This window comes from Equus caballus, chromosome 16 (assembly GCF_041296265.1).
Source record: "Equus caballus isolate H_3958 breed thoroughbred chromosome 16, TB-T2T, whole genome shotgun sequence".
Lineage (NCBI taxonomy): Eukaryota > Metazoa > Chordata > Mammalia > Perissodactyla > Equidae > Equus > Equus caballus.
Window position 1 is genome coordinate 62,167,540 of NC_091699.1, and position 26,427 is coordinate 62,193,966.

At 36.0% G+C, this 26,427-nt stretch overlaps 1 protein-coding gene across 50 annotated transcripts in view; it reads left to right on the forward strand.

Moving 5' to 3' along the window:
• CLASP2 (cytoplasmic linker associated protein 2) overlaps positions 1-26,427 on the forward strand; it is a 163,608-nt gene that overhangs the window by 64,112 nt on the left and 73,069 nt on the right. For 27 of the 50 annotated variants that reach the window (XM_070238004.1, XM_070238000.1, XM_070238009.1 and 24 more), the window contains 9 exons: positions 2,047-2,126; positions 5,058-5,150; positions 8,655-8,800; positions 11,925-12,060; positions 19,680-19,750; positions 22,202-22,261; positions 23,314-23,391; positions 24,045-24,212; positions 26,296-26,351. In XM_070238004.1, coding sequence (XP_070094105.1) covers positions 2,047-2,126; positions 5,058-5,150; positions 8,655-8,800; positions 11,925-12,060; positions 19,680-19,750; positions 22,202-22,261; positions 23,314-23,391; positions 24,045-24,212; positions 26,296-26,351 — 888 coding nt within the window. Of the gene's footprint in view, positions 1-2,043; positions 2,127-5,057; positions 5,151-8,654; positions 8,801-11,924; positions 12,061-19,679; positions 19,751-22,201; positions 22,262-23,313; positions 23,392-24,044; positions 24,213-26,295; positions 26,352-26,427 lie in introns of all 50 variants that reach the window. The other 23 variants (XM_070237999.1, XM_070238003.1, XM_070238008.1 and 20 more) reach the window with 1 other exon arrangement.

Sequence of the window (26,427 nt, forward strand, 5' to 3'; positions counted from 1 at the left end):
CATGTGTATGGGTTTTCTCCACCAGTTGAGATGTATACTTTCTAAGAGTAAATTTTTTTGTTCTCAAACTTGCCTAATGGTTGCTCTTGTTATTGTAACAAAGTAATTTGCAAGAAGTGGTATGTAAATAAACAGAATGTTAATGAATGTGGAAAGAAAGTTGTTTTTATGAAAACCATGTTGAATATTTAGAAACTACTTGATAAGGACAAGTCCCTAAATAAGTTTCTCTTCAGTGGCCTGGACAAGACATTTGTGAATGATTGGAAAGAAATTGTAGGAATCCAGGCTTCTGCACTCTTATCAGGGGACCCATAGTCAAAAACAATAAGCCCCATATAGAGATTTGTAAATGAATGTAGTATAGATGTTAAGATAATATGGAAGGTATCTTATTTTTTGTTTCTTTGCTTTAACTGATTATTTTCAGTAAATCCGTTACTAGGATTGATCATGATCATGGGGGTGGGGTTGAGAGTTTTATTGTTTCATTGGATTTTTGTAATATCTAGGGAATAACTTTGTAATTTATTTACTTTTGTAATTGAATTTCCTGTAGCAAGCATGCATTCATTCCTCTTAGTTTATTAAATTATCATTTCTTTTAATTTGCAGTTTTATATTGCCTTGCAACTTTATGTTATGCTGTTCCATGGTCCATCTCTTATTGCTGTTAAAATTCACATACAGAGATCTTTAAAGGTTTTTACCTTTTTTAAAATGAGGATCTTCTTACATACCTTTGGAACCCGAATGTTTTTTTATCAGGATGATGTTAATTTTTTAAGTCCAGTTTTGAAGTATTAATTGGGGAGATATTTTTAATTTTAATTGGAGAGATTTTTAAGTTAATTGTCCCTTGGGATGTGTATCTTGTGTAGTTGAAATCCATTTCATGTGTTGAATTCTTACCATGAAAAAGTAAATATATAGAGTTAAAAACTAAGTACCACCTGTATCAGCCAGGGTTCAGTCAGGAAATAGAAGCCACAACAGTTATTTTTACAGAGAGAATTTAATATAAAGAATTATTAAATGGGTATTGATGAAGTAAGATAGTAAAAAGAGAACACTAAAGTATCATGGACATAGCAGTTACAGGATGCAGCTCCTACCTCTAGACCTGGAGGAACAAAATGGGGAGGTTAAAATTATTAAAACCTAGAGGATTGGAGGGGGGCCCCTGCAGAGTTGTGACTCAGACCTCTGCAGAGAGGTACTAGCTGGTCGGGTGTTTCTGATGGGTGGAATGAGCTCGTTCAGTGAGTGTTAGAAAAAATTGCAAACTAGAACCAGGTGCTGCTGCTGAAATGAGCATCCTGCCAGAGTTGCTAGGGTTTTACTGACAAGAACAGGAAGTGATCAGGAAGCAGGTCCCTTTTTCTTCAGCTGCCAGTCTCTCTCCAGCTCCCCCATTGACAGTTTAATGAGAAACCATTAGAATTAGCAGAAAAATGGTTTGCTTAATCCTAGGCCCAGCATCACAGAATATAAAAGAGTGAATTTGGAGCAGAAAGACAATAGCTTAAGTACCGGCTCTTAAACAACTACTGCCTTTAAGTTTACTTTTTTATTGTCTGTGTGCAACAAAGGAAGATTTGTTTGCATATTTAAATTTCATTTTAAGACACTCATTTCTTTCACATTTGCTTTCCTGACCACTGCAGCACACATGGATCTTCTGCATTTTTCATTTGCCATCATTTATTGACATTAAGTGTCATTTAAAATTGCTGTTCAGCTTTGTAAACATTTATCCTTTCACCTGTATTTCTTGTGTCCTTGTTATTGCATTGAATGAGGGATGGGAAGGTATTGTTCTTATAGTTTGGATTTTGCTACCAATCAAACCAGGTACCTTATAGAGTTAATCAACTGCTGCTGAGTACTTTGGCTTTTCTGAAAGTTGGAGATTTTTTTTTAATGCTTTCTTATAAAATGGAATATCTCTCAAAATTATACCTTTATGATATCCAAAGAGTTATATTTTCATGTTGTCCTTGATGTTAAAATGCTGAAAAATAAACTTTTCTTTTTAATTAGCAGGTGCTTCTAAGGAAGGAGGTGCTGGAGCAGTTGATGAAGATGATTTTATAAAAGCTTTTACAGATGTCCCTTCTATTCAGGTAAGGATACCACTAAAGTGGCACTCCCCATAACTGTTGCCCATGTTAGTGTTCATATAATTATTTTTGTCACTCTTTAAAAATTCTTTTTTCCTTAAAAGATGACATAAATAATATACTTGACTTATTATTACTAAGCTATTGTTGGTACAGTTAGATTTTCAAGTGATTTTTGAGTGAGACTGACATAAAATTGAATCCATATCATTAAATCATATTACATTGCAATATCCGACTACATCCACTTTTGTTTTTTTTAAGGTGCTTGCGAAACAACATCCTTCCATTTTTCCCTCCTACCTCTTTGTCTGCTTCATCTCTGTTTCCTTTGTAGGCAAATCCTTCTTTTACCTGGCTATTGAATATTGGGATTTCTTAAGGGTTAGTACTGGGCGTTGTCTTCTCACTTTCCACTTTTTTACTAAGTCACTTCCTTCAAACACGTGGCATCAGTTCCCACCTTTGCGTAGATAACGCACAGCTTTTTATCACCAAATCAGACCTCTCTTGAGAGCCAAAATAATTTCTCCGCTGATTCTTTACTTGACATCTCCTTTTAGATGTCTCAGAGACATCTCAAACTTAACTTATCTGAAATTGGACTCATAATCTTCCTCTTTACCTACCTACTCTTCCAGTGTTTTATATGTGGAAACCATTACTTAATCAGTTATAAAAGTTAGAAACTTAGGAATCATTCTGCTGTAACAGATTTCTAACTTAGTCATATTCAAGCTACTTTTGCTTGTTATACTCCCTAAAATAATGTTTAAAAACTATATACCCCCTCAGTAAAGTAGATTTTTGAGTTATCCCTTTTTTCCATGTTGTGTGTAGGGAAGCCTTGCATAGTATTTCAGAGCAATACATCATAATAAGATTAGGGATGGGAGAGGGGCCTGCTTTTCTTCTGAAATATGGCAGAAGGACTATTGTGAAGGGGAGGTGGGAGGTGTAGGGGAGGAAGATAATTCCTTTACCCACTCTAGGTCCTTCTGGCTGGCTTAAGAATTAAATTGACGTGAGACAGAATAACAGGAGAAAGTCAAACAAAGCTTTATAATATGTATACATGGGAGAAACCCAGGAAAACTGAGAAATTCAGCCAGAATTCTGGGCCAAAGCCTCCACCTTAAATATTTTCGGCTAAAGACGAAAGGGACTGTTGGGGGTAGTGGTTTAGGGCTTCAAAGGGGAGGAAGGCAATTCACATGGAAATGGGGAAAAGCAAATGTTTGGTGAATAAGAATGGGCTTAGCAAGGACCCTCACAGTCTACCAATACCCAGGGTTATCTATAGTGATGGCCGGTCCTGGGGACAGGCCTTTTATCTTAAATTCTTTTAGGCAGTCAGGGGGAAGGTCAAAGTTTCTTTGAGTATTTTGTTCTTAAAAATAATCAAGGCAGGGGCTGGCACCATGGCCAAGTGGTTAGGTTCGTGTGCTCTGCTTCAGTGGCCCAGGGTTTTACCAGTTCGGATCCTGGGCGTGGACATGGCACCACACGCTCAGGTGCCAGTCTTTAAAAAAAAAAAAATCACGGCAAAGAGACATATTTTGTGGTGGCCAATTCTGATCCCCCACAGAGGCAAGAAAGAACTAACTCAGAAGCCTCCAGGAATCGTTCTCTAACAGAATGTTATCTGGTCCCCCTCCTACCTCTTCAGCCTTGTCTCATACCCTTTTGTACCCTTGCTATTTGTTTTTTTTAAGTAAAAGGGAGATTTAATGACTGTTGAAAGTGAAGGATGTAGGTAGGGCTGTCTTGATGAAGGTATCTGATACAACTCAGATGGTGTTACCAGGACTTTATTTCTCATCATCTCTCATTTCTAAATTCCTCTACATTGTCTTCCCACATGATCAGCAACATGGCTGCAACTGTTCAAGCCTCACACCTTCACGACCCTCTGCCTCTTTTCTGGTTGATCCTGTAAAACTTGTGAAATTCACTCTGATTGAACTGATTTAGGTCACATGCCTACCTCTGAACCTTCTCTTGATATAGAGAAACACTGTGCACTGATTGATTTAGGGCTGGTTCAGTGGCTCTTACCCTGGTCCTCTTTTCACTCTGTACTCCTGTATTCTGGCCTTCTTTCAGTTTCTTTCTGTCACGGAGCCGTTGCACGTGCTGTTTACTCCAGGGAAGGCTAATCTCTCTCCACTTTGCTTAATGATGTCTGACTTATCCTTTAGCTCACAGTTCAAGCTTGACTTCCCTAACTAGTTCAAACCCCCTATTATATATAGACTTTCAAGGCACTGTGTAATTCTCCTTGGTGGTACTTTCTCTTTGAAATTTCATATTTTATATCATTTAATTAATTTTTTTCTCCCCCTGCCTAGATTATAAGATCCATAAGCCAAAGACTATGCCTATTTTTGCTCACCATAGCATCTTTAGTGCCTAGCTTAATACCTCCCTGTTATGTAAATATTTTTTAAGTGAAGGAAAGGCTAACTGGTGTTTGGCAAACAGTTGGCTCCAGAGAAAACAAAGCACATAAATATCCTGAGTACAGTCTAGCACCGGGTTAGGGGACTAACTTAAAACATGTCCTTTTGCAATATTGTATAAGAAGTGTATGAATGCAATCGATATATTATATACGTGAAGTTATTTTAAGAAATTATGCCTATTTTTATCAATTCTTAGGATATTTGCATCTTGTTTTTAAATGACAGGGCATTTTAGAAGTATATTTGAATTTACTCTTGAGTAGAGAAATAGCATAAGGGTACAGGCAAGAAAGACAGTTTAAAGCATTTTATTTTACTGTTGTCTATAATGTATTTCCATTCCCCATTAAAACCAGTGCTAGAATGGGAAATAACCTTGTTACTTGAAACGTTATTTAAATATCAGGGCATAATTTTGATATTGCTTATGGCAAGAAATATTGTTATAATTTTGCATCTTTTCTTTAAGATCTATTCTAGTCGAGAACTTGAAGAAACATTAAATAAAATCAGGGAAATTTTGTCAGATGACAAACATGACTGGGATCAGCGTGCCAATGCAGTAAGTTTTTTACTTTTTCTTTTCTTGTCCCTCTCCTCTTTTTTCCAGTGTTCTTTTTCAAAAACATGTAAATTCAGTAGTAGTATTATCTGGTATTTGCTTATGAAAAAGAGTCTGATAGGTAACATTTCTTTCTGGAAAACACATTGAGATAATAGGCATTTTCTGATTTAGGGTCAATTTTTAGTCTATTTTTGCTGATCAGGTGGAATCTATCACACGTTTGCTAGTCTCTCCACTTGTGCTAATTATTGACTGACCGGGAAAGTATGAGCTTCATTGATACCTCAGGGCCGTGGCCTCTCTGTGGGGTTACACAGTTGTTCATCGGCACCATCCTCAGTTCATGGAAGGTTTACCAATAAAGCAGTTCACTGTCCCTGCATGCTCACTATTCATGGTATTGACATGAATTCACAACCGTATGTCCATTTGTCTGGGCTTTTTCCTCCTTTTCTCACATATTTCTCTCTGAATGTGATAAATATGTTTCACCCATGATTTAAAAAAAGAAAAAATGTGTAGTATCCTTGAGTTAAGAATATTCTGGGGGGCCGGCCCTGGGGCTGAGTAGTTAAGTTCTTGCATTCCGCTGTGGCGGCCCAGGGTTTCACCGGTTCAAATCCTGGGCGTGGATGTGGCACTGCTCATTGGGCCACACTGAGGCAGCATCCCATATTCTACAACTAGAAGGACCCACAACTAAAAATCACAACTGTGTACCGGGGGGCTTTGGGAGAAAAAGGAAAAATAAAATCTTTAAAAAAAAAAAAAGGAATATTCTATTTATCCTAAATTCCTTGAGAAAATACTTGATAAATTTTTAAGTAGTATTTGCATTGACAAAAGATTGTATATTTTAAAGTTTGTGAATTTGTCAAATTTACGTGTGAGGTACCAAATGCATGCCTCAGTGTCCTCTAAAAGCCAGAGAGGGAGTTCCATTTGAAGACTCTTCTGCTCTGAAAGCTCCCAATCTCCATTGTGATTAATAAATGAAATATGGTCTTTATGACACTATGAACAAAAGATAACTTTTCAGCTTCTTTTTGATAGAAAGTCTGCATATTTAAGATATTAAAAGATTTTAACAGAGAATATGTTGCTCCAAATTTGTTAAATATGGTTCACTATTCTTTCTTCAGTTCTGAGATTAGTCTGGTATATGAAAAGATCTCTGTCACAGGTGATGTATGCAGAAAGATGATAAACTGAATGTTGTCAATGTATAACACAAACTTTTTACTGAAGAGTTTTTTGTTTGACTTTAAAACAACCCATTTGGAAACACAAATGGTCTTTTAATTTTTTTAATTAGGAAAGTGGCACAGGCTCATTGCAATAAGTGAACCAATGTAGATTATAAAGAAAATGTTAATATTTTACTCCCTATTAAGGAAACAAATCTTTTCATTTTGGAGTATATTCCCCCCACCCACCCCTTTTATAAAAACAAATGGGATCAGGGGCCAGCTCCGTGGTATAGTGGTTAAGTTTGCGTGCTCTGTTTTAGTGGCCCAGGGTTCACAGGTTTGGATCCTGGGCATAGACCTACACACCGCTCATCATGCCATGCTGTGGCAGCATCCCAGATACAAAATAGATGAAGACTGGCACAGATAGTAGCTCAGGGACAATCTTCCTCAGGCAAAAAGAGGAAGATTGACAACGGATCGGCTCAGGGCTGATCTTTCTCACCGTAAAAACAACAAAAACAAGTGAGATCATACTAGATACACTACTTAGTAACTTTTCTTTTTCACATAAATCATACCCATTCATTACAGTTGGTATAGATGTCAGGCATATAATAGTTCCTCAGATATTTATTGAATGCAGATCAATATGTACATATTTCCTTAGTTGAAAGGTACCTTATAATTTATTAAACCATTACCCATTTGATGGGCTTACAGTTTTTTATTATTTGCTATTTTAACAATATTGCAATAAATATCCTTGCACACATTTATAACAATGGTGTTTTTATTGTTGTAGGTTAAATTTTTAAAAGTAGGGTTGTTGGGTAAAGAGTAGATACAATTTTATTTTAGTAGATGTTGTCAAAATATTTTGAACAAAGGTATTAATCATTCATAATTTTACTTAAAATTAAAGTATCTGTTATCTTCCTGGTACTGGATGCTATCAAGTCTTTTTAATTTTTGCCAATCTTACGGGGGAAGGTGATGTGTCTTTTTTGTAATTTGTATTTGCTTATCACTAGTAAGGTTGAGCACATTTTCATATATTTATTTTGCCCAATTTAATATTGGGTTATTTGTCTTTTTCTCATTTTATTGTTATTCTTTTTGTATTGTACTTACATGTTGCAGGTAATTTTTTCATACCATATTATGATTTTTGTTTTGTTTTTAGTTAATCTTGTTTGGGTGCCTTCTGATTTCTCTTCTGCTTGTGATAGTTTCCCTTCCTCATACACCCTAAGATTATAGAACTATTTTTTCAAATTTTTTTCTAATATCCATAGTAGTTTATTTTTATGTTTTTCGTCTTTAATCCATCTGACTTAATTTTCAAGATATCTTTAAAAATTTAGAAAACTTCTGAGTTGCGTGTGAAATTATACATAATATTGGATATGATAGATAAACTTGTAACTTCTGAGTATGTATGAACACAAATGTGCACTTGTGGATTCTCTTGATTTATGTAAGTTTATTAGATATATCTGGTGTTTATATGGAAAACAGTTGGCAATTCTATGCTAAAAAGTGATGCTGAAAGTATAGAAATAGGGAGAAAGTTATTTGTTTCACAAAGTAAGTGTGATAATGTTAAAATATGGATGTGGTGATGACTTAATGGTTGGCCATTTTGATTCTGTACTTTTGATTATGAATGAATATAGTTTCCAAATTTGGCCCTTTTAAAAATAGGCTCCTTAGTTGATAGTGGTAATGGTTGCACAACAATTTAAATGTACTTACTGCCACAGAATTGTATACAGTTATGCATCACTTAACAATGGGGATACATTCTGAGAAATGAGTTGTTAGGAGATTTTGTTGTTGTGCAAACATTATAGAGTGTACTTACACAAACCTAGGTGGTACAGCCTACACCAGGCTATATGGTAATAATCTTATGGGACCACTGATGTATATGCAGTCCATCATTGATCAGAACGTCATCATGTCATGGCTGTACTTTAAAATGGTTAAAATGGTAAATTTTATGTTAATGTGTATTTTACCATAATAAAAAAAAGACTCCCTTAAAACTTTAAAATTTACTTATCTATTCATATGTTACATATGTCTATTAAATATATAATTAAAATCTATAACTTTTTTTTCAGAAAGCTCTTTTTGGTTTGCATGTTTATATATGATACATTTAATGTGAAAATGTCTGAATATAGTTGTATAAATATAATGAAATTTTTTTTAACTTTGTTCAAATAATCACATTTAGATAGTCTTGTTTTTCTTTTGGCACTGCCACTTTTTATGTCAATAATGAAAATTCTCTTTATTTCAGCTTAAAAAAATTCGATCATTGCTTGTTGCTGGAGCTGCACAATATGATTGTTTTTTCCAACATTTACGCTTGTTGGATGGAGCACTTAAACTTTCAGCTAAAGATCTTAGATCCCAAGTGGTTAGAGAAGCTTGCATTACTGTAGCGTAAGTACATTCTTTTTGTGATAAGTATTTTCATGAATGAATTTAGTACTCATTGATTCAGTGCTCATTAAGTAAGGCAGTAGTAGCAGGATAACCCCCAAAAAAGGGTATATATGATCCAAAAATCATTTTTATTATGCATAAGGATTCACTTTGTGTGATTTTTTTTTTTTAATCTTTCTTAACACTTTATATCAACCTTAAGATGTGTTTATGTGTCTAAAGCATACTGGTGGATTTTTGGTTGCTAACTCTATGAGGATACATAAGAAGTAAATGAATGGGTCTGAGAACTGGCTACATTCAATTTTCTCTTTACTAATTTGGATATTAAGCTGTTTCTGATATTTTAGCAAGTATCCTGGAGTTGTAGCATGCGTCATTAACTTATCAAAATCTAAGCTTATTCCATATGTTTGAAATTCAAGGATAGTAGAACACTTAAATTGTTTTACTGAATACTGTTGTTGTATAAAGCATTCCTTTGAAGACAAAGATGCCTATTACTAATAATTTCTATTCAGGATTGTAGTAGATATCCTAGTCAGAATAGAAAGAAAAAAAACAGAAATAAAAACTATGAGGACTGCAAGAAAAGAAACAAAACTGCCATTATTAACATATGATATAATTATCCATGCAGAAAACCACAAGAATCTATAGATAAATGATTGTATTTAAGGAGCTTTAGCAAGATTGCTAGATACAGGTCAAAATGCCAGTATACCAAAATAATTGAATATCTCTCAATAGCAGAAAAGCAAAAAAAAAAAAAAATCCACAAAATGTAACCTTGAAAAATATTCCATGATGAGAATTCTGCTTCTGGTCGTGATGTAATAACTGGTACAGGACTAGCCCTCTTGCAGAAGACTGGACAAAATATGTAAAACAACTATTTACAGATAATGGAGAGCAGACAGAGCAGACTGTGATTCCTAAAAGAGTCAATTGAGCAGTATGATCACAGTTTTGACCTGGAAGCACTTTCTGAACCATGAGGAAGGGAGGGAGAACCCAAGCAGAGCAAGACAGTCTCACTGAGATGAAGAAGAAGCAGAGACTGGAGTTTCTGAAGACTGAAGTGGCTAAAATTTGCAGTGCAGAATACTGGAGAGAAGAGAGAGACACAGAAAAAGAGCTATAGAAATCTGTGTAGGATATCCCATGAGTCTAGCTGAATACTAATCTGTGTATATGAAAGGTGCAGCTCCCAGAGGACTAAACAGAACTGCTACTGGAAGGTAGAAGGTAAAATGACAGTTCCCAGAGCTCGTATGTGCTGGGCGAGGTTCAAAATCTGACGATCCAGCATGGAGAAACCTTGTTGAACACCCAGGGCATTTAGGAGAGACCCCGGAAAGGCCTTTATATCAGAACAGTACCAAACTAGCTCTAATATAAGGCTACTCTAGACCCCGCCCTCCCAGTGAGCTTATAAAGATCAAGCTGGTTCTCAAGTAAATTACCTGCCTGCCAGAACAAAACTCACGCTCTTTAAAGGAAGACAACAACTTCCAGGCTCAGGTGGCACCTCCTTGCTTGTGATTTGAGGTTTTTTTTTGCCTGTGAGTTTAGACATTGGAAAACAAAGTATAACTGAACAGTAAGAAATAGGTCTGAGTCCGAGTACCTCTTTGAATCAAGAACCTGAGTTTTTGAAACTAACTGTATTCCAACCATGTATTTTAAATAAGATGTAAATATATAGAAATTAATACTACAAGCATTATCGCAACTGTGGTTACAGCATCCTTCCTAAGTGTTTTATCTAAAATGATACAATTAAAGGCTGAATTAGTTTTTTAACTACAAATTTGAAAAGAGGAGACAGATATCCTTAGGATGACCCAACTAACTAGATATGGTAGAGTTGTATTTTCAACCAAGAATTCTGAAATCCTACACCAAAGACGTCGGGAAGTATTTGTGACTAAAACAGTGGTGGTACCATGAATAGAAAGAGAGACTATCTTGAGGAGTGCTGATTTGGGTAAGCTTTTTAATTAGTTTGTAAAATATGTTGAATTTAAGGTTGATATTGGGGCATCAAAATGGAAATATCTGATAGATAAAGACTAAAGAAAGCTCGGGGCAATCTGAGCTGAATGTTTTACCCCTCATGTTAACGGTTAAATTCTGAGATCAGATGGCTTCTCCAAGAGCTGTTGCGAAGAGATGGTGGTAGCCAAATTTCAACTTTGGATACACAGTTAAAGGATGGGAAAAAGAAGGAAATATGTAATATGTGCACGTTCTCTCTTTTGTTTTTCTGCCATTATAACTGGTTAAAATAAAAATATTAAGTAAATTCAGTAAAATAATATTTTGAATGGGTGAGCTCTTTTTGTTGTTGTTATGTTTAGTCTAAATAAATTGGGGGCAAAAAAAGTAAAGATAATATTCCAGCTGAATGGAGTTGCCACCCTGCTGTGAAGGAGATGCTCCTGGCCCTTGCTAGCTCTAGTTCATTGTGCAGTCAACAAAATACCTAGCTAATATCAAGTGTTTACTATGTGCCATGCTTTGAATTAATCACTTTTTAAATTACTTGGTTCTATTAGTATCTCTATTTGAACATGAAGAATTTAAAGACCGGAGAAATAAAGCAATTAATCTCAGATCCTATAGCTAATGGGAGAACTAGAATTCAAACCAAGTTGATTGGAATGTAGAACCTATTTTCTTTACAACTACTACATTGAGGAATCTTCCCTTGGAGACCTAACTCCCACCCAAATGGAGGAGATACTATCTTATGCTTTAGTTTTTGAACAGCATTTTTATAAACTGCATTACTCAGTGTTCATTGGTATGATACCATATATGATTATAAGAATGTCCAGTTTCGTACTGAATTCATTGAAAATTGATTTTAACCTTCATACATAACCACTTGCTTAAGATTATTGATGACCCCCTGAATTGCATGGAAACCCCCGGTAAGAATCACTCCTTTGCTACATTATATTGTAATTGTGAGTGTGTGTATGAGGGTAAGGTGGGAGGCACTCAGTCAGAACTGTGTGACCTCATTAAACAACAAAGATTGGAAAAAAATGTATATGATCCTATCTATATTTAATAGTAAACTGTTTTAAAAATCACTTCTTGTCTTTTGTAGCCATCTTTCAACAGTTTTGGGAAATAAGTTTGATCATGGCGCTGAAGCCATTGTACCTACGCTTTTTAATCTCGTCCCCAATAGTGCAAAAGTCATGGCAACTTCTGGATGTGCAGCAATCAGATTCATCATTCGGGTAGGTTCTCTTCTCCTCTCCTCTTCCCTCCCCTCCCCTCCCCTTCGTCTGTCTTTCTTCCTCCCTCCCTCCTCCCTTTCTCTCACTCTCATTTTTTCAGTGTACTTAAATAAGTAATTGGTATTTTTTTCCCACTGAGCATTGATCTTTTAACTTTTTTTTATTGTTTTAATTTTTATCGAGGTTATGATAGTTTATAACCTTGTGAAATTTCAGTTGTACATTATTTGTCAGTCGTGTTGTAGGTGCACCACTTCACCCTTTGTGCCCAGCCCCCACCCCCCCCCTTTCCCCTGGTAACCACTAACCTGTTCTCTTTGTCCACGTTTGTTTATCTTCCACATATGAGTGGACTCATCAGAGACTGTCTTTCTCTATCTGTCTTATTTCGCTTAACATAATACCCTCAAGGTCCATCGATATTGTTGTGAATGGGACAGTTTTATCCTTTTTTATGGCTGAGTAGTATTCCATTTGTGTGTGTGTGTGTGTGTGTGTGTGTGTGTGTGTGTGTGTATGTATACCCACACCATATCTTCTTTATCTAATCATCAGTCGATGGGCACTTAGGTTGCTTCCATGTCTTGGCTATTGTGAATAATGCTGCAATGAACATAGGAGTGCATGGGTCTCTTTGAATTGCTGATTTCAAGTTCTTTGGATAAATACCCAGTAATGTGATGGCTTGGTCATATGGTATTTCTATTTTTAATTTTTTGAGAAATCTCCATAGTGTTTTCCATAGTGGCTGCACCAGTTTGCATTCCCACCAGCAGTGTATGAGGGTTCCTTTTTCTCCACACGCTCTCCAACATTTGTTATTTTTTGTTTTGGTTATTTTAGCCATTCTAATGGGTGTAAGGTGATGTCTTAGGGTAGTTTTGATTTGCATTTCCCTGATGATCAGTGATGATGAGCATTTTTCATGTGCCTATTGGCTATCTGTATATCTTCTTTGGAGAAATGTCTGTTCATATCCCCTGCCCATTATTTGATTGAGTTGTTTGATTTTTTCTTGTTGAGTTGTGAGTTCTTTATATCTTATGGAGATTAACCCTTTGTCAGATATATGATTCGCAAATATTTTTTCCCAGTTGGTGGGTTATGTTTTTGTTTCAATCCTGTTTTCCCTTGCCTTGTAGAAGCTTTTAGTCTGATGAAGTCCATTTGTTTATTCTTTCTATTGTTTCCCTTGTTTGAGAAGACATGGTGTCCGTAAAGATCCTTTTAAGACTGATGTCAAAGAGTATACTGCCTATGTTTTCTTCCAGAAGTGTTACCTTTAAGTCTTTGATCCATTTTGAGTTTATTTTTGTGAATGGCATAAAAGAATGGTCTGTTTTCATTCTTCTACATGTGGCTGTCCGGTTTTCCCATCACCATTTGTTGAAGAGACTTTCTTTTCTCCATTGTATGTTCTCAGCTCCTTTGTCAAAGATCAGCTGTCCATAAATGTGTGGTTTCATTTCCGAGCTTTCAATTCTGTTCCTTTGATCTGTGCACCTGTTTTTGTACCAGTACCAGCTGTTTTGATTATGATAGCTTTGTACTATATTTTGAAGTCAGGGATTGTGGTGCCTCCAGCTTTGTTCTTTTTTCTCAGGGTTGCTTTTGCAGTTAGGGGTCTTTTGTTGCCCCATATGAATTTTAGGATTCTTTGTTCTATTTCTGTGAAGAATGTCATTGGGATTCTGATTGGGATAGCGTTGAATCTGTTGATTGCTTTAGGTAGTATGGACATTTTAACTATGTTTATTCTTCCAGTCCATGTGCATGGAATGTCTTTCCATCTCTTCATTTCGTCATCAATTTCTTTCAGGAAAGTCTTGTAGTTTTCATTGTATAGGTCTTTCACGTCCTTGGTTAAATTTCTTCCAATTTCTTCCAATTCCTTTTTTTTTAAGATTTATTTTTTTTTATTTTTCCTTGTTCTCCCCGAAGCCCCCAGTACATAGTTGTGTATTTTTAGTTGTGGGTCCTAGTTGTGGCATGTGGGCCACCACCTCAGTATGGCTTGATGAGCAGTGCCATGTCTGTACCCAGGATTCAAACTGGCGAAACCCTGGGCCGCCCAAGGGGATTGTGCGAATTTAACCACTTGGCCATGGGGTTGGCCTCAAGATATTTTATTCTTTTTGTTGCGATGGTGAATGGGGTTGTATTCTTGAGTTCTCTTTCTGTTAGTTCGTTATTAGAGTATAGAAATGCTACTGATTTATGTAAGTTGATTTTGTATCCTGCAACTTTGCTGTAATTGTTGATTACTTCTAGTAGCTTTCCGATGGAGTTTTTAGGGTTTCCTGTATATAAGACCATGTCATCCGCAAACAGCAAGAGTTTCACTTCTTCATTGCCTATTTGGATTCCTTTTAACTCTTTTTCCTGTCTAATTGCTGTGGCCCAAACCTCTAGTACTGTATTGAAGAAGAGTGGTGAGAATGGGCACCCTTGTCTTGTTCCTGTTCTCCGAGAGATGGCTTTCAGTTTTTCCCCGTTGAGTATGATGTTGGCTGTGGGTTTGTCGTGTATAGCCTTTACTATATTGAGGTACTTTCCTTCTATACCCATATTATTGAGAGTTTTTGTCATAAATGGATATTGGATCTTGTCAAATGCTTTCTCTGCATCTATTGAGATGATGATGTGGTTTTTGTTTCTCGTTTTGTTAATGTGGTGTATCACCTTGATTGACTTGCAGATATTAAACCATCCCTGTATCCCTGGTATAAATCCCACTTGATCATGGTGTATGATCTTTTTAATGTATTGCTGTGTTTGGTTTGCCAAAATTTTATTGAGGATTTTTGCATCTGTGTTCATTGGTGATATTGGCCTGTTGTTTTCCTTCTTTGTGTTGTCCTTATTAGGTTTGGGGATCAGGGAATAATTGGTATTTTTTTAACCCCCAGGGAAAATCACTTTTAAATTATTTTTCTGATAATAAAAGCAATACATGGTTATTATAGTTATCATTGAACATTTAAATAGTATAGAGAATTACAAAGTAAACATGCTTGCATACATGTTTCCTTTGAATAGATACACATATGCATGTACATATGTGTACATATGTGTATGTGTAATCATGTTACAGGTAGTAACCAGCAAATGTGAAACAGTAAAAATGTTACAGTCAGTGACAAAAGATGGCAGGCAAATTCTTAATATTTCTCATCATCCATATCTTGAAGGGGCCCAAAAGAACAGAGTTAAAAAAATAAATCTCCCCCTTTGATTTCTGCTCTTCTATAACTAATCACTCTAGGCATTCAGTATGTACTTTTCCAAACTTCTATTCTGTGCCTGTACAAACTATATTTACCACAAAATGTAAATGTAGTATTTATATTTTACATATATGTAAGTAATATGTTTTTTACCTTATTTTTTTAAACTTAATGACTTGGGCCACTTCCCTTGTCGCTATATATAATTCTTTTTAATGTCTAAATCAGTTCTCTATTAAAGGACATAGCACTAAATTGTCCTCACCCTTCTCCTCCCGAAGTTTATGGAGTCCTTTTGCTCCATCCTTTACCAACATTGTGTGTTAACAGTCTCTTAAAGGTCTTATAATTTAATAAGTGGAATATTATTTCATACTGTACTTTGTTTTTCTTAGATTATTAGAGACGTTAGATATTTTTTCCTTTTGTAATTCTTTTATGGGTTACCACTTTATACTCTGTGCATTTTTTTCTGACTGATTTCTAAGACCTTTTTATATACTGTAAATATATTAATTCTGTGTTATATATATGCAAATATTTTCTACCAGTCTGTCAGTTCTTCAAATATTGTTTAAGCTGTTATTTGTTATATAGAGAACTTTTAAATTTTTATACATTGAGACAATGCTCCTTTTGTAGTTTTTTTATAGTTAAAATGACTTTCCCCCATCTCACAATTATGAAAAGGTTCAATTGTTTAAAACTTTTTGTTTTAAAATTTAATTTGGTCCTTAGGTTTAGCTCTAACTGGATTTTATTTCTGTGTGAAGTATAGATATGTAACTTGATTTTTCCCCCGAATACAAAACCAGTTGACCTAATGGCATGTTGTGAATTACAGATCAGTCTTTTCTTGAAATGACACCATTTTCATATAGTAAACTTTCATAACTCTATGAGTCCGTTTCTTAAATGCCTTTTCAGTTTCTTTGATCCATTTGGTAGTTGTTTAGCATTTGCAAAATATGGAATTCGTTTACAGAGTATAGAATACTTGGTTCATCACTAAGTCTAGCTTGATACTTAGATTATTCAAGTTCCTTACAGTCTCATTTCCTAAACAGCTGCTTTAACAGGCAAATTCTGATTCTAGTTTTTGTCAATTTCATTTTTTCTAACAGTTCTTGCTTTATGTACTTTATGTATGGTCATAGTTTTTGACTATTAACCATCCTGAAATAGTATTTTTTTTCTGTCTTTTCTGCTTTCTATTCATTGTGGTTTCTTCTTATCTGCTTCTTATTTTCTTAGACGTTCTTTATTCTTTGTCAGTGTCAAAAAATAAAACCTCTGTTTTTCTTCCCTTGCCTTTTAAAAAGTATACATTTTATCTCATTCATGTCCTTTTTGCCTTTAACCTTTAAATTAAATTGAACAAAGAGATATTTTCATTTTCAGCAATTGAAATTAATCATAGTTTTTTCCTGCTTTGATTCCGAGCAGTGTTTATTAGTAATTACTTCTCATTTTTTAATTGGTTCTGGGTGATTTTTGTTTGGTTTTAACGTGTGTTCTCAGTGTTCGTGTGTGTTTATCTTTTCATATTTTGAAATGGGTTTTCTTTGCCCTTACACAAGAACTAAAAAATTAGACTTTAGGTTCACGTTTCTTTTCCCTCAGAATTGTTTGCTTTTCACTCAGTTATTTTCTTAACTTGTTATTGTTGTCTCTAGAAGAGAGTACCATTTGATTCTTTTATAGAAAAAGATGAAAATAAAAACCTTCAGGAAGCTTTATAGGATAGTCTCTTTGTGTTAGAAGTTTCCGCACAGCAGGTCTGGGAGTAGATCGTCTTTCATTAGTGCTGGCCTTACATAGTGGATGAGGATTTCTGACTAAAATTGAGGTTTCTTTAAACTTATGTTAATTTTCATGTATTGTTTTTCTTTTATTGCTTCTTTTTTCTTTCCCAAGTTTTTTTCTTCTGTTTCTCTTGTTATATGGATTTTGGAGCCCTCATGTCATTTATCATTTCTTAGATAATTTTTTGTCTCATCTTAGAGCTGTATGTGTTGTCAGGAAAAATTCCTCTAAATCCTACCTTCTTGACAGTTCCCATTTTGCCATTCTTAGGCTTTGCATTTTATGCATTGTTTTCAAATTTCTAACTTTTATGAGCTTGTCTCACATTATTAATATGCTATCCCATCATCTCACTGAAAATACAAATCAGGTGGGGTTTGTGTTTTTTTTAACATTATCTCGTGTTTTCTGTATTTTGTGTGTTTCCCCAGGGGCTACTTCCTTGGAGAACTCTATTTGATACCTGATTCTCTTTTTAATTCCAGAGAAGCTTTTCTATTTTCAGTTGTCAACTTGTGTAATAAGTAAAAGTCTAAATTATTCCGAGCTTATGTGATTGAATGCTTCATCTGTAATTGTGAGGGTCCCTTTTTATTTTACTTTGGTACAGCTCCCTCTGAAAATGGTGTAGTAATAGTTAGGTTAGTCTCTTTCCCTACCCCTGCCACTGTGTTGGATGTGAGTTAATCAGCAGTCAGACTTTGGGGAGGTTATGAGATCGAGGAGAAGCATGGTAGGTGAGACCTCCTATATAATGTGTTGTGGCTAGGGAGTCTTCTTGGGCTTTAACTCCATAGTAATGTTTGGGGAATGGTTTCTTCTAGATATTCTAGGGGAGCAGGTCCACAGACCCTTTCCATGCTGAATCTAACAGTTGAGTAACATGCAGGTTAGCACTCTCTTTTATTAGTCTTATCTTGAGCAACTTCAGGTCTATGCATGGTTTTCTTCTGTAGTAGCTGAAACAAGTTTTCCCTTTATTTTGGTTGATTTAGTTGTGGCAGACACTGATGTGCTATTGGCATTCTCCTTCAGTGAAACACTTGTTTCCACAATACTAGAAACAGTATCGGCAGACACCCTGCAGCTGCCAGCCCTTCAAGAATTGCCTCTGGGGCTGGCCCCCTGGCTGAGTGGCTGAGTTCCTGCGCTCCACTTCAGCGGCCCAGGGTTTCGCTGGTTCGGATCCTAGGTGCAGACATGGCACTGCTCATCAAGCCGTGCTGAGGTGGCATCCCACATAGCACAGCCAGAGGAGCTCACAACTAGAATATATGACTATGTACTGGGCAGCTTTGGGGAGAAGAAGAAGAAGAAGAAAAAAAAGATTGGCAACAGATGTTAGCTCAGGTGCCAATCTTTAAAAAAAAAAAAAATGCCTCAGCTGCAGAGAGCTGAATTCCCAAGGTCTTGCCCCTTCCCAGTATGACCCACATTTCAATAACTGATTGATGTGCAAGTCTAAAGGTGTGGCCATCTTGGACCAATTCGAGACTACTCTGAAGGGCCATTTTAGCTCCAGAGCTCCCTAATGGCTTTGAGCAAAGATATCCTTGGACCATATCAGAGATCGATTTCTTCTTCTGCCCATTTCTGCTTCCTTCTCCTCCCTTCCACAGGTATTGATCCCAAGGGCATTTCTTAATATCCCGCACACTAAACTCCCTCTCAGAGCCTGCTTCCTAGGTAACCCAACCTGTACATTAGCTCAGAAGAAAAATAGGAGATATAAAGCATCCAATATGTATGCTTAGATTACTCTTTTATTCTTATGTCTATTATGAACTTTGTAGTGTTTGCTTGAATAAAGAAGAGTCTAAGAATTACTAATAGAAATCAGAAGATTATAGGGGCTGGCCCCGTGGCCGAGTGGTTGGGTTCGCGCGTTCCGCTGCAGGCGGCCCAGTGTTTCGTCGGTTCGAATCCTGGGCGCGGACATGGCACTGCTCGTCAGACCACGCTGAGGCAGTGTCCCACATGCCACAACTAGAGGAACCCACAACGAAGAATACACAACTATGTACCGGGGGGCTTTGGGGAGAAAAAGGAAAAAATAAAATCTTTAAAAAAAAAAAGAAATCAGAAGATTATATCTATTGAACTTTACCTAAATTCCAGCTATGGTTCAGCCAGAGTGAAAGTTTAGTTGAAATAACTATTTCAAAGTGTATTCCCAATAGTTAGGTATGTAGAGTCACTCTGATTACCTGCTTTGATGACATAGCAGTTGTTCTCCTCTACCAGCAGTAGCCCTGGTACTTCAGAAAATGTGACAAATACATGCCCGGTGCCTTTTAGTGCTCCCTCCCCCAAAATTACGCTGTCCTCACAGTTCTTTGCAGTTATATGATGAATTTGTCTTTATTACAATATTACAGCCACACCTGTCCTTTGAAACTGTATCATCATCTCTGTTATTTTAATTTCAGAAAACTTTTTGACTGGTCGTAATTTTTTTCAAAATCTGAGTTTTTGGTCTTTTTGTCCTGTTCTAATATAACTAAATACTTGAATGTAAGGGAAATAGAAGAGGAGTTTATGTGAAGTGCACAGTATTTTCAACCTTTTCTAAAACATCTTTTTCAGCATACTCATGTACCCAGACTTATACCTTTAATAACAAGCAATTGCACATCAAAATCAGTTCCTGTGAGGAGGTAAGTTTTGAGAAAAGAATTTTTTTTAGTATAGCGTTAATATTACGTTATGTTTAATTCTTAGTCTGGTACAAAAAATTAGCTGTCATGACTTTCTTGCTTTCTGGAAACCTTAGTAAAATTTCTTTTACCTTATGTCATATAAGGGAAAAGGAGTGAAGTGATTATTATGATTACCCACGTTTCTCAGTTTTGTCATTGTGAGCTTTGGTTTATTTGGCCACTTGTTGCTTAGTTTTCAGAAAATATGGAGTCTAGAGTTAGGCCTCGGCTGGAGTCCCACAACTGCCACTGATTGACTGTCCTACCTTGGGCAATTAGTTAACCACTCTGAGCCTCAGGGTCTACATATGTTAGTAGGGCTAATGATATTGACCCGTTAGAATTGTGAAGATTACATGAGACACACATTAGTAGAATTGAATGTAGTGTTGAGAATAGAGTACACAGCTGTATGTGGTCAGTCAGTCTCTCTCTCTCTCCTCTTAGACTTCTTCAATTTTTAATATCACCACTATCATCATCAATAATAAAGACAGCAAAAACAAGATTGTGCGTTTGTTTTTTAAGAATATTGTAAAAGCTTTTTTTATATTTGATAGATATATGTAACTTAAATACTTTGAATGTTAGGAAGAAGCTGAATATGACATCGTTATTACCTTTAAAGTGATGTAGGGTCTTGGTGACAGTTACCCAATCACCTCTCTCTTCTGTCAGGGTCGGCAAATGATGCCCTGCTGGCCACATCTGGCCAACAGTCTAGTTTTGTACAGCACACGAGCTAAGACTGTTGTTTATATTTTTTAAGGTGGTTAAAAAGGGGGAAAGAAGAAGAACGTGAGGTAGAGACTGTATGTGGTTTGCAAAGCCTAAAATATTTACTATCTGGCCCTTTACAGAAAGGGTTTATCAATCTCTTACATTAAGGAAAATGATAATTGGAGACATAGGAATGTAACAGAGAAGGAAGGAGTCAGGAAATGCATCATAAAATTGCCTTGAAAATGGAGAGCAATTCAGTACCTGTAGGGGAAGTGAGTGGGGCATAACCTAAGCCTAAGCAGAGATGTAAAGCTGTGCCACATGCTGCAGAGCCATCAGACAGGCCACTGAGGCCAGAACACATGATAAATGGAAGATTTCAGCAGGAAAAGAGGCTGATGGGGGGAGAGGAATAGGAATAGGTCAAAATTAGAGCATAGAGGGCTTTGAATGTCCTGAAGAGAAATTTTTGCATTGTTCCGTAAATGACAGTTTTTGGTGAGGAGGTAATGTCATCCATCCTAGTTTTCATTCCAGCTATGAACAGTGATTAAAAAGGGACAGTGAGAAGCATTAGTTTAATTAAGTAGGAATTCTTATAGCTCATGTAAGAGAAGCAGGATCTGAACTAGCACTGTATTGATGATTATTGATTGAAGGAGATTTAATTCAATAAATAAATTCAAGAGATTTCAGGTGTAGAAATGAGACTTTATAATGGGATATGGATGAGGGAAGTGATGTCAAGTCAGCCTATGAGCTCTGGAGTCATGATGCCAGGATTTAAGTCCCAGACCTATCACTTTGGGCTAATTAATTTAACCTCCCTATTTTTCATTTTCTAATCTGCACAATATGGGTTAGAAGAGTGGATTTGAGAGAGTAAGAACTAATTTGTTCTTTTGTATGTGGTATTTGAGTTGACATTCACTGCCTTTGCAGAGATGTTTATGAGTTGGTCGAAACTTTGACTTAACAGCTGGGTTGAAGAACCAATGCTGGAGATGTTGGACTAGATGTGAGAAGTGAAACTGATAGTCAGAGATAAGGGTTCAGATGATATTACCCAAGTAAAGACTATAAAATGAGAGAAGTGGGCTCAGATTAGCACCAACCAGGTGAGCACCTATTTAAGGGCAAGTAGAGAAAAAGTGTTAATAGAGGAAAAACAGGGCAGAGCTGTGTCAGATGCCAAGAAAGCTGTGTCCATTATTTGCCAAGAAACAAGAGAAGCTCAAGAATGAGACAGTTGAAGAAGTTAAGATGTAGAGGCTTAGGAGAAAATATATAAATACGTGATTAAAAATCATATATATTTAAGGAAACAAATGTGGAAATGGAAGATCCATCACATCTTTCTTGGTCACCATTTTATATCTTCAATCTCAAGTGCATAGTAGGTGTTCGATAAGTATGTTTTGAATTAAATGAAATTTGTTAAATTTTATGTCAGACAAACGTTTTAAGTTAAAATTATGGGGAACTCTTAAGGTCCTTATCTATTTAGCATAGGAGTAGTTGGAGCCTTAAAGTAAGCTAAGTATTTGGCAGTTACAATATCTATAAACATGTCTTATACTTTAAGACAAAGTGCAGTATTATAGAAGATAGTGTTAATTAACATTTAGTTATAAATTAATATAACTTAATATAATGTTATAACATTTAGTTATGTTTATTTTTTAGGCGTTCATTTGAATTTTTAGATTTGTTGTTACAGGAGTGGCAGACTCATTCATTGGAAAGGTATGCATGAACTTTTCCTCTCCTACCTCCCTCCCCTCCCCATTGTCACCAGTTCTTCAGAAGTTGATGGTATTGGTTTTGCATTATTTAAAGCTGTGGTGTGGTGCTCCTCTTATTTGTTGCAGCTATGAATAGTATGATTTTCTTCTTTGTTTGTGGGGTGAGTGAGGGTCTCAAGTAGAATGGGTTATATAAGATACTCCAGGTTAAACTGGGCAAAAATTTAGAAATGTTATCTGCAGTCATGTGAGATAGGTTTCCTCAGGTGCAGTTAATGAAGTAATGCATCATTTAAGATAGAAGGAAGGCACTTGTTTCAGAGGAAAGAGATTTAAAAAACAGAGAGATTCATTGGAAAGTTTCTCCACACCAGCCGTCAGGTGTCATAGGTCCAGTATATACCGAGCAGCGTCTAGTATAGCTCTTCAATGAGCAAGAGGAAAATGTGTGGGCAGCTAGTTGGTCACTGGCTATTTGCGTGGCTACATTTCTCGTTAGTTTCAAGTTTGAAGCTTGGGTTATACCTACATTTACATTGAATATGTTGATTTTCCATTTTCATGGAAATCGTTAAATCTGTTTACAGCCTTTTTTAAAAAAATAGAATTTGTTGTTTAATGTAGCCATGATATAATTCCAAATTTTCTTTATTTTATGACAGCTACTATTCAGTTTAGTCAGATCGTTAGTGATTGTATGGTTAACAAATCATTTTCTACATTGGTAGGTTAGGAACCACACAGAAGGCTTTTTTTATTTCATTAAAATTTTAAGATTTAAGTACTATATATTTATACATTATCTAGATTCCATATAAAAATAATTATTTTCAGGTTAATTATGTTTGACTTGTCAGAAGGAAACCATACATGAATGAAAGTATGTGGTGGATTATTCGAAAATTTTGCCATCTTGGATTTATTATTATGCACTAATTAATCTTTTTACCTCCCCTACCCTTTGTGACTGATGTGTAACATATAGGCAGTGAGTATCATTTGTCGTGAAATACATAGTTTTACACATGATTCTAAAGATGTTTTATTTTATAGACATGCAGCTGTCTTGGTTGAAACTATTAAGAAGGGAATTCACGATGCTGATGCTGAGGCCAGAGTGGAGGCAAGAAAGTAGGTCTATAATGTATATTTGTGACAGTTTGAGCATGCTTTGGTCTTCTCTTTGAAAGGAATCATATTGGGAGAATGAAAATATCAGAAGTGTCCCAAGTATTCTACTTGATTAGCTCTTTAGTAAAATTGAGATTGACTTTTTTTTCATTAAATCTATGCTAGATGTCTCAGTTTACTTCCTGTTGTCATTTGTATAATCATCAGTACTCCTATTCCATCATAACATACTCACTTTCTTTGTGAATAAAAATAACTATCATTTATTGAGCATTATGTCATGTACCTGATAGACTGTGCGGCAGTTGATACATGTTATTTTCTCATCCTTAAAATGATCCTGTAAAGGTGATGTCGCCATAGGTTGGCAACTGAAGTTTGGAGATTTGGAGATATATCCAAAGTCATGCAAACCATAAGGATCACAGCCAGATTTTGAACTGACATCTGCTTTTCTCAAAAGCCTGGCGTCTTTCCACCAAGACTTGTTAAATTTAGAAAGTATCACTTGACACGTAGTGAATGTATTAAAAACCTGTAGGTTCATCTTCATTCTTCCCTAATGTACACATTTTACTCTTAATGTCTAATCATGTAAACTATTACATTATGTGCTTTTCTTTCTCTTTGTTGTTTGTTCGCTTGTTTTACAGGACATATATGGGTCTTAGAAACCACTTCCCTGGTGAAGCAGAAACGTTGTATAATTCCCTTGAGCCCTCTTATCAGAAAAGTCTTCAAACTTACTTGAAGAGTTCTGGCAGTGTAGCATCTCTTCCACAATCGGACAGATCCTCATCTAGCTCACAAGAAAGTCTCAAGTAAGGTCATATAAATGATAATTATTGATTTCTTCCTCTCCCCAAAGTTCAGGTTGGATGGTTGAATATCTGCTTGCTTTCACTTAAAGCCTTGAAAGAAAGACTTGAATGTACTTATATTCTTTGGTGTGTTGTCTCTCAAGGATTGGATTACATGCTAGTATAACTTCTTTAAGTGTTTAGTGTTTCAAATTTTGTTTCTATATGTTCATGTCTGTGAAAAAGATTGGGAAGCACTGATTTATAAACATTTCTTAATACCTCAAAAATAGTTCATACAGTAGGTGGCCCATTTCTAGGGTATTTTAATGGAAGAATTGTAATGGAGATTCAGAAGTCATCTTCAGAACTCTGACACAGCACTGTGTGACTGATAAAAAAAACTCCAGTTTCCCTTCCTCACCTCTTGCACAGTTTAAGATTTCAGCAAATCCCTCAAGGGGGCAAAATTATCTAGTATCTGACTCACTTCTCTGTAACTCTGTTCTTGTTATTATCTTGGCCACCTCAAATCCTTGCAGCCGTGGCAGCCTTAACCATATTTTCTGTCTCTCTAGCCCTGTGAGATTGCTAAAATTTCTGATGGCCTTCTCTGCTCCCTAGCAGTGACCACAAGTATCTGCAGATTTCCCCAGGGAAGAGCAGCTCACAAAATGTGAGCTTACCTCTCTGTAATTCCTGTCTCTTTGGGATCTTGACCCCACAAAAACTGCTAGTTGCCTTGGCAGCTCTCTCATGCAGGACTGGGACTAGGGTGAGGCAAGTGAGGCACGTAGGGCACAAAATTCAAGGAAGCACTCCCAAGGTCCTGTGAGTACTGTATTAAAGTCCAGTGACTTACAAGTTTTCAGAATAAAAGTAGATATTCAAAAAATAATTGCTGTAGGAATAATTACCTATCTAAACTTCTATTTAAATGTGATAAATTTGCACCCCGCATGAGCTTTTTTTCCCCTTTACTTTTATTTACTATGCACAAACGTTAAAATACCTATGAATCATCTGAAGATCTCGTTAAAATGCAGAATCTGATTCAGTAGATTTGGAATGGGGCTTGAGATTTTGCGTTTTTTACACACTCCTAGGTGAGGTCAATGCTTTTTGTCTGTGGACCATACTTTGAGTAGCAAGTATCTAAAGAAAATATTTTATCTTAGTCTTGTGTAACGTCTTTATACATAAACAGCCTTAAATTCTGTGAACCTGTAAGTGGTCTGCCTCAATCTAATAGGCAGCAATTTTAGGGAACAGTTATAAAATAATATGATACTGGGTTTAATAACCAACTACCAAATTTACCATTTGATAATAGTAACTTAAAGAATGTTTCTGCAGCCTGACATTAACCTGTTTGGGAATTTTGCTTCTGTCTTCCCCCACCTTTAAAATTTATACTTTCCAGATCCCCCTTACATCCTTAGGTATATTATTTATCTGTGGCCTGCAGGGTATCATTATAATTAAAGATAAATAATAAAAAAAGATATTAAGGGAGATGGTAGATTTTTAAAGATGATTTAGAGCTGTTTTGCTTTCTAATCATACATGTTATCCTCGGCAGTGGGTCTTACCCTTATTCTGTTGCCCACGCACTAATACTTAGCACAGCTGTAAGGAGTGTGATACCTACCTGGTAGGGCATGAATTGCCAAGGGCCACAGCCATTATGACTTAGGTGGCAGAAGCTTTGGTTATGCTTAGTTGCTATGTGCTAGTAATAACATACCTCTCTCTCCTTCTAAGTGAAGTATCTCAGAATACAAGTGTTGGAGAGTGCTATTATTGAGTCTCTATAGAGAGCATTGTGATGTGTGCTCAGGACCAGAGTAAACAACAGCATTCTGGTCCCTCCCTGTCTCTGTAGAGCTTAGTCTTTATTCATTGCTTGTTATTTCCTTTTTGCTTCACAGTTAATTGAAATACCATTGATATGTGACAACAACTCTTCTAAAGTGAGGTCTAAAAGGAAAATTAAAATTAGGAGTACTTCTCAACTCTTCAGAAAACTCAGTACTTTTCATTAATTATCAAAGGAGTGATAAATTCCATCTTCTTACTAAAAGCATGTCTTTTTACCTTGCAGTCGCCCTTTTTCTTCTAAATGGTCTACGGCAAACCCATCAACTGTGGCTGGAAGAGGTAAATTGTCTTTTTCTTTTTTTCTGAGGAAGATTCACCCTGAGCTAACATCCACTGCCAATCCTCCTCTTTTTTT